Genomic DNA, 15,634 nt, shown 5'->3' with positions numbered 1-15,634 from the left:
TGGCAGCAGCAGAAGGTGGTTATTCCAGAGGAAAAATGGGCATCTGGCATCATGCACTGGGTGCAGTGGGCATATGCTGTGCCCAGTTCTGCTCTCTCTCTGTCACACCCCGCTCCACAGGAGAGGAGGGACTCCTGTTCCATATGGGAGGAGAGGATGGGCTGCTGGAGCCATGTACTGGGCCTGAGGGGCTTACAGGGCGAGACCTGCATCTCTCTCTCTCTCTCTCTCTCTCCCTCCCTGTGTTCCCCTAAAAGTAAGGGTAGCTCATGGCTGATGATGGAAAATATGGGACAGAGTCATGTGCCAGCTCTGGGAGTGTACTGGAGGTGGGGGCTCCCAGTCCAGCTCTTCCACAATTGTTGCCACAATAGCTGCTCTTGCAGCTCCTAGGCATTCCCAATGCAGTGTATGGTTGTGTTGCTGTTGCTACTTCAGCAGCGGCTTGGGCTGAGCTCTTTAAAATGTTTGTATGCAGTTATTATTTTGTCGTGATGCCAAAGTTTTCCTGTGGAATGCAAACAACTGAAGGGAAATGGTGATTTTTAAACAGTCTATAAGTCAGCTAAACCTGACTGAAATTTCAAAGGCCTGTTGCAAACAGAGACGTTCAAGCGCCTCAAAAAGTAAAAATAAAAAATTCCAAGAAACTTTTATAATGAAAAGCACTAGGCAACTAATCATAAAGGTTGCTTCCCGTTCCCCCTGAAATAAAACAAGGAACCATGAAAATAACCATCTAAGGCAAACAGGGCTAAATTCTCTCCCCAACATGCAGCTTGAATAAAGTGGGCCTTGTGCTGGAAAGTCTCCAGGCTGGATATGGTATCTTCCTAGTCCCCCACCTGGCTGCTCTCTAAGCTGCAATAACCCCTGGAAACGCTGCATCACACTCAGTAAGGGACTATGGCCAATAACCTGAAAGCCCCTTTTCACACTTACCGCTCTTGGGGTATGTCCACATAGCAGCTGGAAGTGTGCCTCCCCCAGGTAGACAGATTCACATGAGCGCTGGTTGAGCTAGTTCAATTAAAATAGCAATGTGGATGTTCTGGCACAAGTGACGGCTTGGGCTTGCCACTTGAATCCAAGCCTGCCCAAACCTGTGGGTCTGAACTCAGGTGACTAGCCTAAGCTGCATCCTTGCCGCAACATCCACACTGATGTTTTAAGTGTGCTAGCTCAAGCAGGGCAAAGATGAGTAATGTCTGCCCAGGCTGGGAGGCAAACTTCCAGCTGCAATGCAGACATGTGTATGTAGTGGAACAACACAGGGCTTTCCACGGCCTTTATTTGGGCCATATGATTTGGCTCTTAAAGTGCTTCTACATTGATTATTAAAATGTAAAGTTAAAACAATAAGTTTAAATGTATCATCTTTTTTCATTAAAATTTGAAGTCACCTTTTCTGTCTCTAATTGTAATTGAGGAACCATATGGGTTTTTAATTATTTATATTTTAATTCTAGGCAATCATGTATATCAATATTAGCTTTTAAAAAATAGTATGCTGAAAGTACAAAATGGTAGGACTGAACAATACTTTGAGTATATGACGACATTAGAATATCAAAAACACAAAAAGAAAAAGCCAGGCCAAATTATTTAGAATGAATGGATATATTACTATGAAAAAGATATTCAATTTTGAAAAGTTTAAACAAAAACCTTTCAATTAGGTGAATATAAAATTATTTATTTTGTCTTTGAATTGCAGAAATGATGTTATTGTTGTTGTCGTCGTAGTATTTATTTATTTATTAAGGATTTACAGTATGTAAGCTCAGTATGTTAGGATTTGAGTTCCATGTAGGGGGTTGGAAGGGGACTCTTTTTTTTCAGGGCGGGAGGACCTTATTTAGAGTGTGTACACATGTGTACATATGCAAACGGTGTACTTTTGCATTACAGATATACTGTAAGTGCATAATAAATTAGGTAGTCCTGATTCCAGCCTCAGTACTAGTTCTCACACATAGATAAAGATTGCTTTCCTTTTCTACCTACCAATATCTATTTTTTCTAAATCTTCTATTTCCTCTTTTTGCCTTAGTGATGGCATCATAAGCAGCAGAAACAAGTACGGAAGCCTTTCTGCCAAGTTTGCTTACTTCTAGGTACTTGCACCTCAGACTGCATTTGTTTCACCTTACAGAGCACCACTGCATTCTTGGCATGCAGCCTCAGAACATGCAAAATTTAATTTGGATAAGAGAAACTGCACATTCAAATACATGCAAAGGTGCATATAAATCCCCCCTTGACAAGTAGTAAATTCCTTCCTCCCCAGCAACTAGAGTTGCCAACTTTCTAATTGCAGAAAACCGAACACCCTTGTCCCACCCCTGCCCCAAGGCCTCACCCCTTCTTACTCCATCCCTGCTTCCTCTCCCCCACCCTTGCTCACTTTCACCAGGCTGGGACAGGGGATTGGGGTGCAGGAGGGGGCTCCGGGCTGGGGGGTAGGATCAAGGGGTTTGGAGTGTGGGCTGAGGGGTGGGGCCAAGGGGTTCGGTATGTGGGAAGGAGATCCAGGATAGGGCAGAGAGTTGGGGGGAGGGGGGGGGGGATGAGGACTCTGGGGTGGGTCTGGGGATGAGGGTTTGATGGGGCTCCGGGCTGAGGGGTTTGGAGTGCAGGAGAGGGCTTAGGGATGGGACAGGGGTGCAGGAGGGGGTGCAGGCTCCAGGAGGAAGTTTAGTTGTGTGAGGTGGTTCCGAGTGGGGCAGGAGGTTGGGACATGAGGGGCTCAGGCTCTGGACGGTGCAAACATCAGGTGGCCCAGCATTTCCCGGGGATGGAGAAAGTCTGCGTGGCTCCTGGGAAGCGGCAGCATGTTCCTGCCGCTCCTCGGCAGAGGGGCAGACAGGGGGCTCTGCACACTGTCCCCGCCTGCAAGTGCTGCCCTCTCAGCTCCCATTGGCCCATTCCCCGGCCAATGGGAGCTGTGGAGCCAGCGTTCAGGGCAGCGTCTGTGGGTGAGAGCACCGCGTAGCGCTCCCCTGGCCACCCTTCCACCTAGGAGCCGGAGGGATATGCTGGCCGCTTCCTGGCAGCCACGTGGAGTTGGGCACAGAACCTGCCTGCCCAGCTGCAGCCAATCGGAGTTTTCGAGGCCCAGTCAGCTGTGCTGACTGCAGCTGCCAGGGTCCCTTTTCAAGAGGGCGTTCCGGACATAAACCTGATGCCTGGCAACCCTACCAGCGACAAGACCACCATGCACATGCGCTGCAGTGACAGGACAGGCCTTCACCCTAGTTGCCAGTCTCTCCCCACTACACTACTATGACAAACTGCCTTCCACTACTCCTTAACAGCTGCAGAAACTAACCCAGCCTCCACGAAATATACATAAATGTGTATGTTTCAACAGCAATCAGATGGCTCATTCAAATGCATGCAACATTTGACTCTGTGACTAAATTACAAAAACAAATCTATCCAAGTACATACCACGGAACGTGGCCTATAGACACATATTACAATGTATGGAAGTGTGCCTATCTAAAGAGGCAATCTTCTTATATTTGCTGGGGCACTTAGTTTTGGGAGGAGCTGTGTTTTGGAAGGGTTTCTTCAACTGGGAGATGGATAATAGTGTAGTCAGGAAGGAAAGTAGGGAAAACTGGGCAGCTGGGATTAGTTGGCTGGGGATAAGCATATCATTTTATTTCTTCTTTCCTTTTATAGAAATAGAATATAAAAACTACATGAAGAAAGCTACAGTACATTCTTGCAAAGATGAAGCCGAAAATAGAAATGCACAGCAGTCACAAAACTCCAAAGTTAAGGATCCTAATAGCATTAGTTACATTGAACATATGTATTAAGGCAGACCTTTAAAATCATAAATGGTAATTAAAAAATATTAAAGTACATATGTACCATGTACAGTTGTGTCTGTTAACATCTCTATATGTATCTTAAATTTGGATTTTTTGTTACTTTTCTACTTTAAAATTCTCCTCCCTAAGGTTTCATCAGCATAGGGGGTTGAAATTAGTTATTTACTGTTTTAGAGAACTAGTTTCTAATTTTAAAAATCATGTAGTCAAATTAATCTTTCTTTTCTTGAATAATATTACTCACTTGTTCCACCCCCAGGACTAGTAAGAACCAGCGAAGGATGCGGAACTTCCATGCTTTTATGAAGTGTAGCCACAGCAATAATTTTCCGTTTATGGATGCATAGCTTAGTGACATCTTCATCTGCTTTAACATCTTCAGCAGTTCTCTGTTTCACAGCAGCTCCAGGATCAAAATTAAATACCTGAAAAAAATAATCCTAATATTAGATACATTCATAACAAAGGTAGCAAACTCCAAAAATATACCTGAACTGGAAATGCAATCAGGTTAGAACTAAATGTGCCTTAATTCCTTAAATAATCTCCCTCACATGTCTTACATCTCATGGTCCGTCAGCCTTTATAGCATGTTTTGGAGGATCTCTTGCCTCACTCCTAGACTGCCCTAAAATCTCCTCTATTGGATGCTGTTGGCAATCCCACCACTCCAGCTGCAGAAAGAGCCTGCTGAATGCAGACAGTGGTGGGTGGTATATACCTTCTTGCTTTTCCTGCTTCCACCATGGAGGGTTGGTCCTCTCTCACTTCCACCCATCACTCACATCTCCTTCTTTCTCTGTCCACCCAACTAGGGGAGACTGATCCAGAAAATGAATTCCTGAAGCAGTTCAACCAGCCAGCCACTAATCAGGAGAGGGCTGGGTTAGAAAGGGTATAGGAAAGAGCACCACAGTCTTGGTATGACAAAAAAGAGTGGATGCCTAAGGCTGTTTGCAGTAGTAATGAGGCTACACGGTAAGGGAGGATGGAGGGAAATAATTTACCACATTTCCCTTTTGAGGTGTGTGTTTGGGTGAGCGGTGGTAGGGAAGGAGAAAGAATCTGTGTCCCAACCGCATTGCAGCATTGATTACTGTTAGGAATAGAAAGGCAGCCCTGTAAACCAATGATAATTTTGATAAATATAGAAAGCAAATAAAGGTATGCAACCTGCCCTTTGTTTTATTTTAACAGAATTTTAAAGAAAACATCATTAGTGCACTATATAGTCAGTTAAAAAAAAATCCCATGGATGTCTGGGATTAAGGATAATAGTTTACAATTGTACAATATTATGAATTTTAGGATTTTACCATTACTTGACCCAATTTCTGGATATTATATGAAAGCTACTCTTATATAGCTCTTTATTGCGTGTAAATATAATAAATAGCTATATAAGAGTGGTGGTACTCAATGTATACTAATAATGTATATTTTATAAGCAGAAAAAAAAATAAATTATGGACCAGAACCCAAAGGTATTGGGAATCCAATGGAAGGTGCTAAATGTCATCAGATTGCCTTGAAACTACTATATTAGTTAGTTTCATTTTCTGGTTCTCATGCACTAGTACAATGCTATTGCATTACGTTTCCAACACTACAGGCATATGTGTAAACAAATGGAAAATTTAAATAAAAATAAAATAATGAAAAATATTTGTATTCATGTTAGGTTTTATACTCCCCCTGCCATGACTCCTCCTTTCCTCCAACCAACCAACCTCTGTACAAAAACAAAAAGATCCTATATTTTGGATCTTAACTGCATGATATGTCCTCATAAGCGTACCATTTAAATAGGAATGAAATTATGGCATGGCAGAAATAATGACATCAAAATTTATTTGACAGGCACTGTAGCATACATATTTAAAGCTACTTTTTACCTTGGGAAGAATGAGAGGACATTCCAAGCCACATTTGCAGGTTCCATCAGTCAGCAGGTATGTCTTAACCTGCTCCAAGCAGGATAATAAAGACCCACTGGGACTATAAAGGAATAATATAAATGAATCAATACTTTTAGGTAATGGTTTCCATATACAGATATGCGAAAAATAAAAAAAAATTAAGATAGTGAATCGTTCACATTTTTATTATATTTGATATCTTGTTTTTCATCAGCAGACAGTATTTTATTGGTCAAGATCACACTACAGAAAAAAAAAATGCAGATGCAAAGTTGTTTGTGCCAGACACAACATTATTTCTGAGAAAACCACTGATTTTAATGCAGAAACAAAAAGGTGGCCCCACAGAAAAAAACCAAGGTAACCAAATTTATCAGTATTTATTTATTCATATTGCAGTAGTACTTTAAGGCCTCAAACATAATAAAGGTCCCATTGCGCAAACACACTTATGGCCCTATAAGATCCATGGGTGGACTGTAGCAACCACATAGATCCCCACTATGAAATCAATAGAGCTCCAAGAAGGTGCAGCAGTCCACCTGCACACTGTACTTCACCTGTTCAGACCCTAATTTAAGGAAGGATGTCACAAGAGGATACATAGGCCAGTTAAGTGTACATCTTGATTTTGCTGAAACTAAGCTTACAACCAAGAGATGTTAACTCCAGGAGGACAGGAGTTACATATATAGTTTTTGCTTATTATAGGTTTGGTTTTTCTTAAACACGGGGGCCCAAACCTCAGTTTCTGATAAACTAGACAATTAATACATACTTGGGGCTCTGTAACTCTCTAAAGAAGATCATTGTTTCCATAGCCAAAAAAGAAATCATGTTCCATCCAGACCAGTAATCCATGAAAGGAGGAAAGACTGTATAACTGAAATCTAATGCTCCTAGAGTGCTCTTTGTTACTTGGTTGTCTAAGCTTTTTATTAAGGAAAGACTAACAGAACTAGAGTGGGATGGCTGAATTCTTGGTGAATAAAAGAGTAAAGAGCCAATTGTATATAAAACTCCTATTTTGAACAAGCCAACAAACCAACTCTCTCTACTACATTGATATTTGGATCTAGGAGACAGCCGAATTAAACACCAAAACATTAGAAGACTTCACATTTAAAACAGATAAATGAACAACTAATTTTAGATGATAAAAATATTAAGCTACACTCAGGGTCAACAACTGCATATGACATTTCTATATGACAGAGGTTTAAATTAATTAATTTTCTTATTGAAGTTGACTGGAGCATTCCAATTTATTTATGAAATAATTAACAATACTTTAAGTTTTTATATATAACACAGTCATATAAGATCTGAACTACATGGGATGTTAAACTTTTAGATTAAAGTTTTATATGAAAATAAATAAAATTAAACAGTAATTTAAAAAGCATACAACAAAGGTATGAGGCAAAAGAGTCAGGCTGGAAAGAAAAACGTAAACTGACACACTTTAGAACAGCGCTTACTCCTCTGAAAAGACTCAGGCATAATTCTACTGTAGGATGATTAAAGCAAGATCCTCTCATTATTACTTCTTCACTCAACAAGTATTATCCCTAGTTTTCAATATTGTCTCTAGAATTCCAGAACTAACGAGTCACATAGTGCTAAATGGAACCGTTACAATCTGTTCTGAATAAGCACAGCACGGAACAAATTGTCACTTCGGTTACATCGACACTTCTGAGTTAATTTAGGTTCTTATCCATGTGTTGTCCCAACCCCCACTCTTCTCCATATAAAAAACCCTCTCACCTGAGTTTAGTGGTGCTTTAAATACAGATTAGTTGGCACAGCTGGGGATATGAATTAGCTCCAGGGCATGGAGGCCAGGAAAACATTCAAGAGCTTATGTGAGATCTCTTGTAGGTCCTCCACTGGTACCTTAAGGAAACTGGCTACATCTCTGAGCAGACCTTGAAAGCTCTTGTAATCATCTGGGTGAGAAGGTGTAGATGGGATGATAGCAGCTGACATCACCTGATACTGAGCCCGAGGCTGCTCCGCATCAAATAGTTCCTCAGGGAGCTCAGATTCATGGGCTACAAACTGAAATACTGTAGTTTTCCTGGTATGGTGTAAGCGAGGAGGTTCTCACCCACAGAAGTCATGCAGAAGTAGGACATCTTGAGTGGTGAAGACAGCACAATGTTGGATTACTACAAGCAAAAGGGTCTGAGGGCCAGAAAAAAGATACTAGGGTATATGCCTTAACCTATACCCCCTATGAGATCTAAACATGTCTGAAGCCCTTGACACTTCCTCATTCATAAGGTTAAAAAAGGGGCCCCTTGGAGAATATGTAGGAGATCCCTCCCTGCTGTGCTGGGAATCTGAAGATGACAAAAAAAGGACTGTAGATCTGAAAGGCAGTGAGGAGCTGCCAAAGCTGGGGTGGTAGGTTGTAAGTTGAGAGGTAACAACACTAAGCCAGGAGCTCAGTGCTATTATAGTGGCAATATTTAGATCTGTGGAGTGCAGCAGAGATCCCAACTCATGTGAAACCTGAAGATCCCTCAGTACCACATACTTCCTTGGTACTGAGAGAAGTGGTCCCATAAACCTAGGGGTGGGAGCAGACAGCATTGGGGTTGACAGTGCTGATGAGTCTCGTTTCACATACTCATGCTGAAGTGAGCAGCACCAAAGAGACCAGTATCAATGGTATTGGTACCATAATAGCCAGTGCAGAAGTGCTTAGTGCTGAGGCAGCCCCTGATGCTCTGGCCTCAGTACCAGACACAGTTAAACTTTCAATCCTAAAGCGGTGAAGGAGTCCTGATACCATGCTCCTGAGGAGCTCAGAGTGTGGAGACTCCTTTCATTGGGAGCAGTGGGGTGACCTGAACTTTGTTTTTACTGGAAATTCCCAGCGGGCATTTGCCTTTGCTTTTCTCAGAGGGGTGATGCTCCTTCTTCTCTGAAGACTTAGCTTTAACAGTCCTACCTACATCCAAAGCTGGTCTTTGAAGATGAAGCCTGGGAGCTAGTGGATCCAGAACTCACAGAAGCACTTCTGGACAGAAGTGGAACTTCTTCAGTGGTGCCTGCCCAACCCAGATCAGATCCCAGACTAACAAAAAAAAAAAAAAAAGTTAGGCGTGCCCTCTTGCCTTTTGAAGTCTTCTTAGAAAAGGACTTGCACACCAAGCCATTGTCAGGGATATAGGCTCCCCCAGACAAAAATGGTAACTGATGTTTCCCATTGTTAAATGGAATTGCCACAACACAAGAAGGGCACAATACTTAAGAGTTGGACAACTTAGTATGGGACATCTCTAAGCCCCAGGATTGGGAAGAAGTTCCTGACCAGATTTAAAAAAAAAATAAAAAACGAAGGAAGGAAGGTAAAACTTCCAAAACTAAAAAAAAATATCAAAAATCTGTGAAGAGTAACTATCTTAACTAACCATACCTATCAGTAATATACAGAATCTACAAGAAACTGTGAAAAATGTTACACCCAGATGCAGACGCTAGGAAACTCCATCTCATAGTCACGAGAAATAAGAAGGAACTGAGTGATGGTTGAGCCCACTCCAGCATTTCTGACCTTGGTATGGGGGCATGACGACAGTCAGGTTACATGAGTGGCCCCAATGGACACTGCTGGCCAAAACACTCTGATCTCAAATGCCTGGGGGGTATGCGCACCCAGAGTGGACGAGCACGTGAAGCAGCAGCAAAAATTTGGATGCTTCCTGTTTATGGCTGACGGAAAGGAACTTAGCGTGGCTGGGGCTGTGGTCTCTCGTACTGTATTAACTCACCTAACATCTGGATCTGCAAAACGGTACTGAACATGGCATACAGAAAGTTGGGACAATTGTGGCCAGGAGCTGGAGATCTGCAGAAGCAGTTCTTGATGAAGAAGAATGGTGATATCCAGTAGGAAACATTTGCAAACCTTTTCAAGATTCATGTTGTTTACAGCTATTACAGCGATTATCCTCTTAACTTCCTTGCACAAGGAACAAGGAAGTTTAAAAAAGCTGTAAAAACAATGGATATTTGGAACAAGCCTTGTGGTTAGAGGGAAAGCAGTAAACGTGGTATATCTTGAGTTTAGTAAAGCTTTTGATACTGTCTCGCATGACCGTCTCATAAACTCAGGAAATGCAACCTAGATGGAGCTACTATATGGTGGGTGCATAACTGGTTGGAAAACCATTCCCAGAGAGTAGTTATCAGTGGTTCACAGTCATGCTGGAAGGGCATAACGAGCAAGGCATAAGAAGTTCTGGGTCCAATTCTGTTCAATATCTTCATCAATAATTTAGATAATGGCATAGAGAGTACACTTATAAAGTTTGCGGACAATACCAAGTTGGGAGGGGTTGCAAGTGCTTTGGAGGGTAGGATTAAAATTCAAAATGATCTGGACAAACTGGAGAAATGGTCTGAAGTAAACAGGATGAAATTCAGTATGGACAAATGCAAAGCACTCCACTTAGGAAGGAACTATCAGTTACACACATACAAAACGGGAAATGACTGCCTAGGAAGGAATACTGCAGAAAGGGATCTGGGGGTCAAAGCGGACCACAAGCTAAATATGAGTCAACAATGTAACACTGTTGCAAAAAAAGTGAACATCATTCTGGGATGTATTAGCAGGAGTGTTGTAAGCAAGACATGAGAAGTAATTCTTCCGCTCTACTCAGCACTAATTAAGTCTCAACTGGAGTGTCGGGTCCAGTTCTGGGCACCACATTTCAAGAAAGATGTGACTTATGACATGACCTATGAGGAGAGACTGAGGGAACTGGGATTATTTAGTCTGCAGAAGAGAAGAATGAGGGGGGATTTGATAGCAGCCTTCAACTACCTGAAAGGGGGTTCCAAAGAGGATGGATCTAGACTGTTCTCAGTAGTACCAGATGACAGAAGAAGGAGTAATGGTCTCAAGTTGCAGTGTGAGAGGTTTAGATTGGATATTAGGAAAACCTTTTTCACTAGGAGGTTGGTGAAACACTGGAATGGGTTACCTAGGGAGGTGATGGAATCTCCTTCCTTAGAGGTTTATAAGATCAGGCTTGACAAAGTCCTGGCTAGGATGATTTAGTTGGGGACTGGTCCTGCTTTGAGCAGGGGGTTGGACTAGATGACCTCCTGTGGTCCCTTCCAACCCTGATATTCTATTATTCTATGTGGACAAATTGGAGAAAGTCCAGAGAAAAGAAACAAAATGATTATAGGTCTAGAAAACATGACCTCTGAGGGAAGAATGAAAAAATTTGGTTTGTTTAATCTGGAAAAGAGAAGACGGAGAGGGGACATTATAACAGTTTTCAAATACATAAAAGGTTGCTACAAGGAGGAGGGGAAAGAATTGTTCTTCTTAACCTCCGAGGATAGAACAAGAAGCAATGGGCTTAAATTGCAGCAGGGGAGGTGTAGGTTGAACATTAGGAAAAACTTCCTGTCAGGGTGGTTAAGCACTGGAATAAATTGCCTAGGGAGGCTGTGGAATCTCCATCATTGGAGATTTTTAAGAGCAGGTTAGACAAATACCTGTCAGGAATGGTCTCGAAGATAATACTTAGTCCTGCCATGAATGCAGGAGACTGGACTAGATGAACTCTCAAGGTCCCTTCCAGTCCTATGATTCTATGATAAATCTAGGAAGACTAAGGCAAAAGAGGTAAATGTAAAATATTTTGAGTTTGTATTACGTGGACTGAATAATAAAAAATGTAAGTGGTGTTATATCTAACATACTTATCAGCTATAAAAATCTATGTGAACAATTCAAAACAACAGAAAAGTAAGAAGCAGCACAGAATTATTCATGCTACTTTACATCCGGCCTAGTTAAAAAAATACAGTAATTAGAACTGGATACTGGAATTTATCAAACAAAGCAGCAACAAAAAACGAACGACAGGCCGAATTCTCAGGTGGTCCAACCTGGAACAGCTCAGCTGATTTAGACAGAGCTGCACCAATTAACACAAGCAGAACATTTGGTCTAATATTTCCAGAAGGAAAAATACATAAAGTTACTATACATCATCAGGAGAGTCACTGCCTTAAACTAGTATATGCTTTCTGTCATGACTAAAATAGATAAATAACTAAATAAATAACTAAATAAATAATAAAAAGAGCACACAATTTACATAATCCTCACCTGATATAGAGCACTCCATTTTGATCCACTCGACGTTGCCAGCCAACTGGAACTTGTACTGCTGGCGGACCTCCATCTTTGTCCCCTCCGTCACACTCCTTTCCGCCATTCATTTTTCTGTTTCTGCTTATGACTCTTCAAAGATATCAACAGTAAGATGATATCCTTATATTACATGTCATTATGGCCTTCAAAAGAAGGACATTCAATACATCTTTACCCAGATTGTACAAAGTGCATTGGGAGGCTCCAGCTCAATTTGGAACCAAGTCCTTAAAATTTGCCATTTTTTTTGCTAATGAGTCAGTTTCCCATTATAATGCACATTAAATATGCAATGTTTATTATGTATTCATAAGGATGAACTACATGGGTAAAAATGAGTGCTTCCAATTTAGGAAAATCATAATTCACCAATGCTCTATTACCTGTCAGAAAGGGGAGGGGGGGGAGTGAATTTCTTAGTTTGACAGCATGACTCCAAGCTTGATGACTGTCTAAGATAACTTGTATTTTGTGAGAGCTAGTCTCATTTTTACAGATATGAGTCAGAGTTAATACCTCCAGGTATTACACCCTTTATATGCCACATTCTTTTTGCTTTCTCTTTATCTTCCACTCATTATCCAAGGTGCTGCAGGTATCTTCTGGTGATTCTTTCATGACTTCACAATTCCAATAAAACAACCTGAAAAAACACATAGCTGTGTAAAACACATGCAGCTAAACAAATGTGCAATAAAATGATCTGACAATTCAAATACCATAAGCCATTTATTTACTCTCTTTCATCTCCCAAGGCCTGATTTTGTAACTTTTACTCACTAATATAGCCTCATCCATTTAAGGTGCTCAGAATCAAACCTTTAATCCTTAAAGAAATTTTCAAAGTAAACCTGAGCGGAAGTCTAAACTTGCAAATGTATATCGTTTACATATGAATGCCACTGAAGTATTCACATATTAAATCTAAGAGTGTGTGATGTTAGTCACTAAGAGGTTAACACACAATTTGGATCAATGAAATAGCCCATTTTAACTCAATTGTAGTACAGAACTATTCTCATACAAGTTACAACTGAACCACTTGCCCCAGTTAATGGCTTAAAAAACTTATTTCTAAAATGAAATTTAGTTAAATGTTTTTAAACTGAAAAGTACTGCAGAACAGGCTAATATATTTGAGCTTTAATTCTACCCAAGTAATCAAATAAAAAAAAATCATTGCAAAAAATAAGACTGCATCACTTGATTTCTCAGTGCAGATGTGGTATCCTAGTTTGCATGTTCTTCTGCATGATCTCATCTGAGCACCTACTGAACTGCCTGATTGGCACAGAAAAAGTAATAAACTTGTCTCATAACATTATATTGTATGAGTAAGCCCTATTGTTCACAATGACATGAACTCCTGTTATCTCCCCAAAATGAAGACTTATAAGTATTTCAAGAGAGAATTAACTCTCTAGAAAGCAAGTTTTATTAAGGTGAAGCTGAATAGGAAAGATTTAGTTCGAACGCTAAATATACTGTAAAAGCTATAAAAACAATAGTTCTAGAAATCAAAAGGTAAGACACTGATGAATCTCCACAGCAGTATTGATCCTGTTAGAGCTTTTATTTTGAAATAGTTTAATGCTATATCTGCTCTATCTTTCTTGCTAACTATTATTTTCAAATACAATACTTTGCCTATTGAACCAGCTGATTGCAACAGGGAATGTGCTTCAAGAGAGAAACAGTTCAAATGTATTGCATATAAAACATCCTATGCCAGTGCAACATTAAGGTTGCAGAGAGAGAGAGAGAGAGAATGCAAAAATTAAAATTTCCTACACCAACACCGGCTTGTCCATAATGCAAATATTTTGTGGTATATACTTAAAAGCAAAGCAATTATAATATTAAGCTATGGATTTAATAAGAAAAAAAGAACAATCCCCCACCCACAAACACAACATTGAGCATTCTATAGGAACACATACATTTCTTGTATCATATGGATGTACTTAAGCAGTGCACATTCTTTGAACTGTGCTATTTTTACATATGAACATCAAGAAGTTTACTTTCTTTCTTTAGACCCTTGTGTGATACTAGAATGGCATGGGCTAGAAGGACAAGGATGCAGGCTGGACGCTGTCTTGGTTAAGGTTACAGAGACTTGGGAGTAAACCTTCAGTTGGGATAAGGGAGCTAGATGCTGGTTTTGGGACTTGTTCCTCAGCCATGAAGAAGGTCCAAGGAATAGCCTGTAATCTTGCTCTGAAGAAACCCATCTTACATTTTCCCCACCCTGGAGGTCCCTTATGGGGATGTAAGCCTTGAGAACACATGACATTTTAAATAAATACAAGTTTGGTGGACAATAAGGGGCTTAAGGATTGGTCAGGGAAGGTCCTGGTTAAAAGACAAAAGTCAGGCTAAATCCAACTGCTTCTTCACACCTCATGAGCTGCCCAACATATGCAGGGCATCTTGTCTGAAGTATGCGCCTCTTGACTTTACATTTTGCACTGTGCATGCATGCCTTTCAATTTTTAAGTAGACATAGCTTATTTTATTACTAAATTGGGAGGTCTTACGAGCACCAGTGAACACAGAGAAAGGATACAAAGGAACAGAGAGATTAGATACACAGGCAGGAAATAAATGTAAAAGCTTGGAAAAAATTATACTAATTTATCTGCTGAATAACAACCCATGGATATTCAAATTGGAGGGAGAAGCCTAGAATTTAGGTGTCTGGTATCTTCAGCAGTGCTCTCTGAGATGAACGTCCCTGCCTTTGGAACTTCCTACCTGCCACTGCCCATACAAGCCTGTAAGGTGGATGACTACAGTGAAATCGATCTAGGTGTCACCATGAAGGCCATACAGAGGTTTCAGCTGACACAACATGCAGCCTCATGTCTCTTTCAGAATTACATCTCAATAAGAGCATATTACATGTCATGCTATGCTCTACACCAATCTACCATCCAATATCAGATCTTTTTCAAGATCCTGGTCTTCCTTTACGAGTCCCTCAATGAGAAATAACTTGGAAGCTACATATATAACCTATTGACACTGCAATGATGGACAAATACACTGCAGCTGATGGAGCCTAAGATGAGCTTCATGGAAGTCAGAAGCAGAGCCCTGCACTATAAAATTCTCTTCCACCACAGATCAGATTGAACTCATATCTTGTCACTTTCAGAGTTCAGTATCTTCTCCCTTCTTTTCAGAGACCTTTCCTTCCTATACTGTCACAGTAAAATTGCCCCATGGGAAAGTCCCAGTCACAGTAAAATTGCCCCCGCAGGGGGGGTCCCATGGGTAAGCCGCAACATTGTATATTGCTAATGCTTTCATATGCATTGGAAAGGATCTTGGGAAGGGCTGAAGGTGTGAGTGTGGAGTGAAAGATTCCTTTGCAGGTTGCGAGAGGCTGAAGGGGGAGGAAGGAAGAATGGAACGGGTTAACTCGACAATTCAGCTAGGCTTGAAGATAAGGGGTGAAACTGCCACTCAAGGCCAATGCACACACAAACAAGCTCCCTGCTGCTAAACAGCCAAAAGCCTGTGGGAAAGGAGAACTGAACCAGACAGACCTAAAAGGGGGGTGCAAAACTAGCGAAGGTCAGCGAATGGGGACATAACAGTTTTGCGACCCTGAAGCCGATGTGTTTTGGGGAGACCAAGGAAGCCTCGGAAGGCCGGTTTGGACTGGTACA

General features: G+C 41.0%; 1 protein-coding gene across 19 annotated transcripts in view; it reads right to left on the bottom strand.

The window, feature by feature from the left end:
• The window catches only part of MBD5 (methyl-CpG binding domain protein 5), a 248,204-nt gene that overhangs the window by 75,253 nt on the left and 157,317 nt on the right, over positions 1–15,634 (bottom strand). For 13 of the 19 annotated variants that reach the window (XR_006284870.1, XR_006284871.1, XM_043525239.1 and 10 more), the window contains 3 exons: positions 11,913–12,600; positions 5,741–5,843; positions 4,090–4,270 (listed from right to left, as the gene is read on the bottom strand). Coding sequence is in view for 17 of the 19 variants with exons in the window: in XM_043525239.1 (XP_043381174.1) it covers positions 4,090–4,270; positions 5,741–5,843; positions 11,913–12,025 (397 nt within the window). In the remaining 2 variants the exon portion in view is untranslated. The remainder of the gene's footprint in view (positions 1–4,089; positions 4,271–5,740; positions 5,844–11,912; positions 12,601–15,634) is intronic. The other 6 variants (XM_043525235.1, XM_027824263.3, XM_043525244.1 and 3 more) reach the window with 2 other exon arrangements.

The sequence above is a fragment of the Chelonia mydas genome, chromosome 11 (genome assembly GCF_015237465.2).
Source record: "Chelonia mydas isolate rCheMyd1 chromosome 11, rCheMyd1.pri.v2, whole genome shotgun sequence".
Taxonomy (NCBI): domain Eukaryota; kingdom Metazoa; phylum Chordata; order Testudines; family Cheloniidae; genus Chelonia; species Chelonia mydas.
Note: the sequence above shows the minus strand (reverse complement) of the source record. Positions and strands in the feature narration are given on the sequence as shown.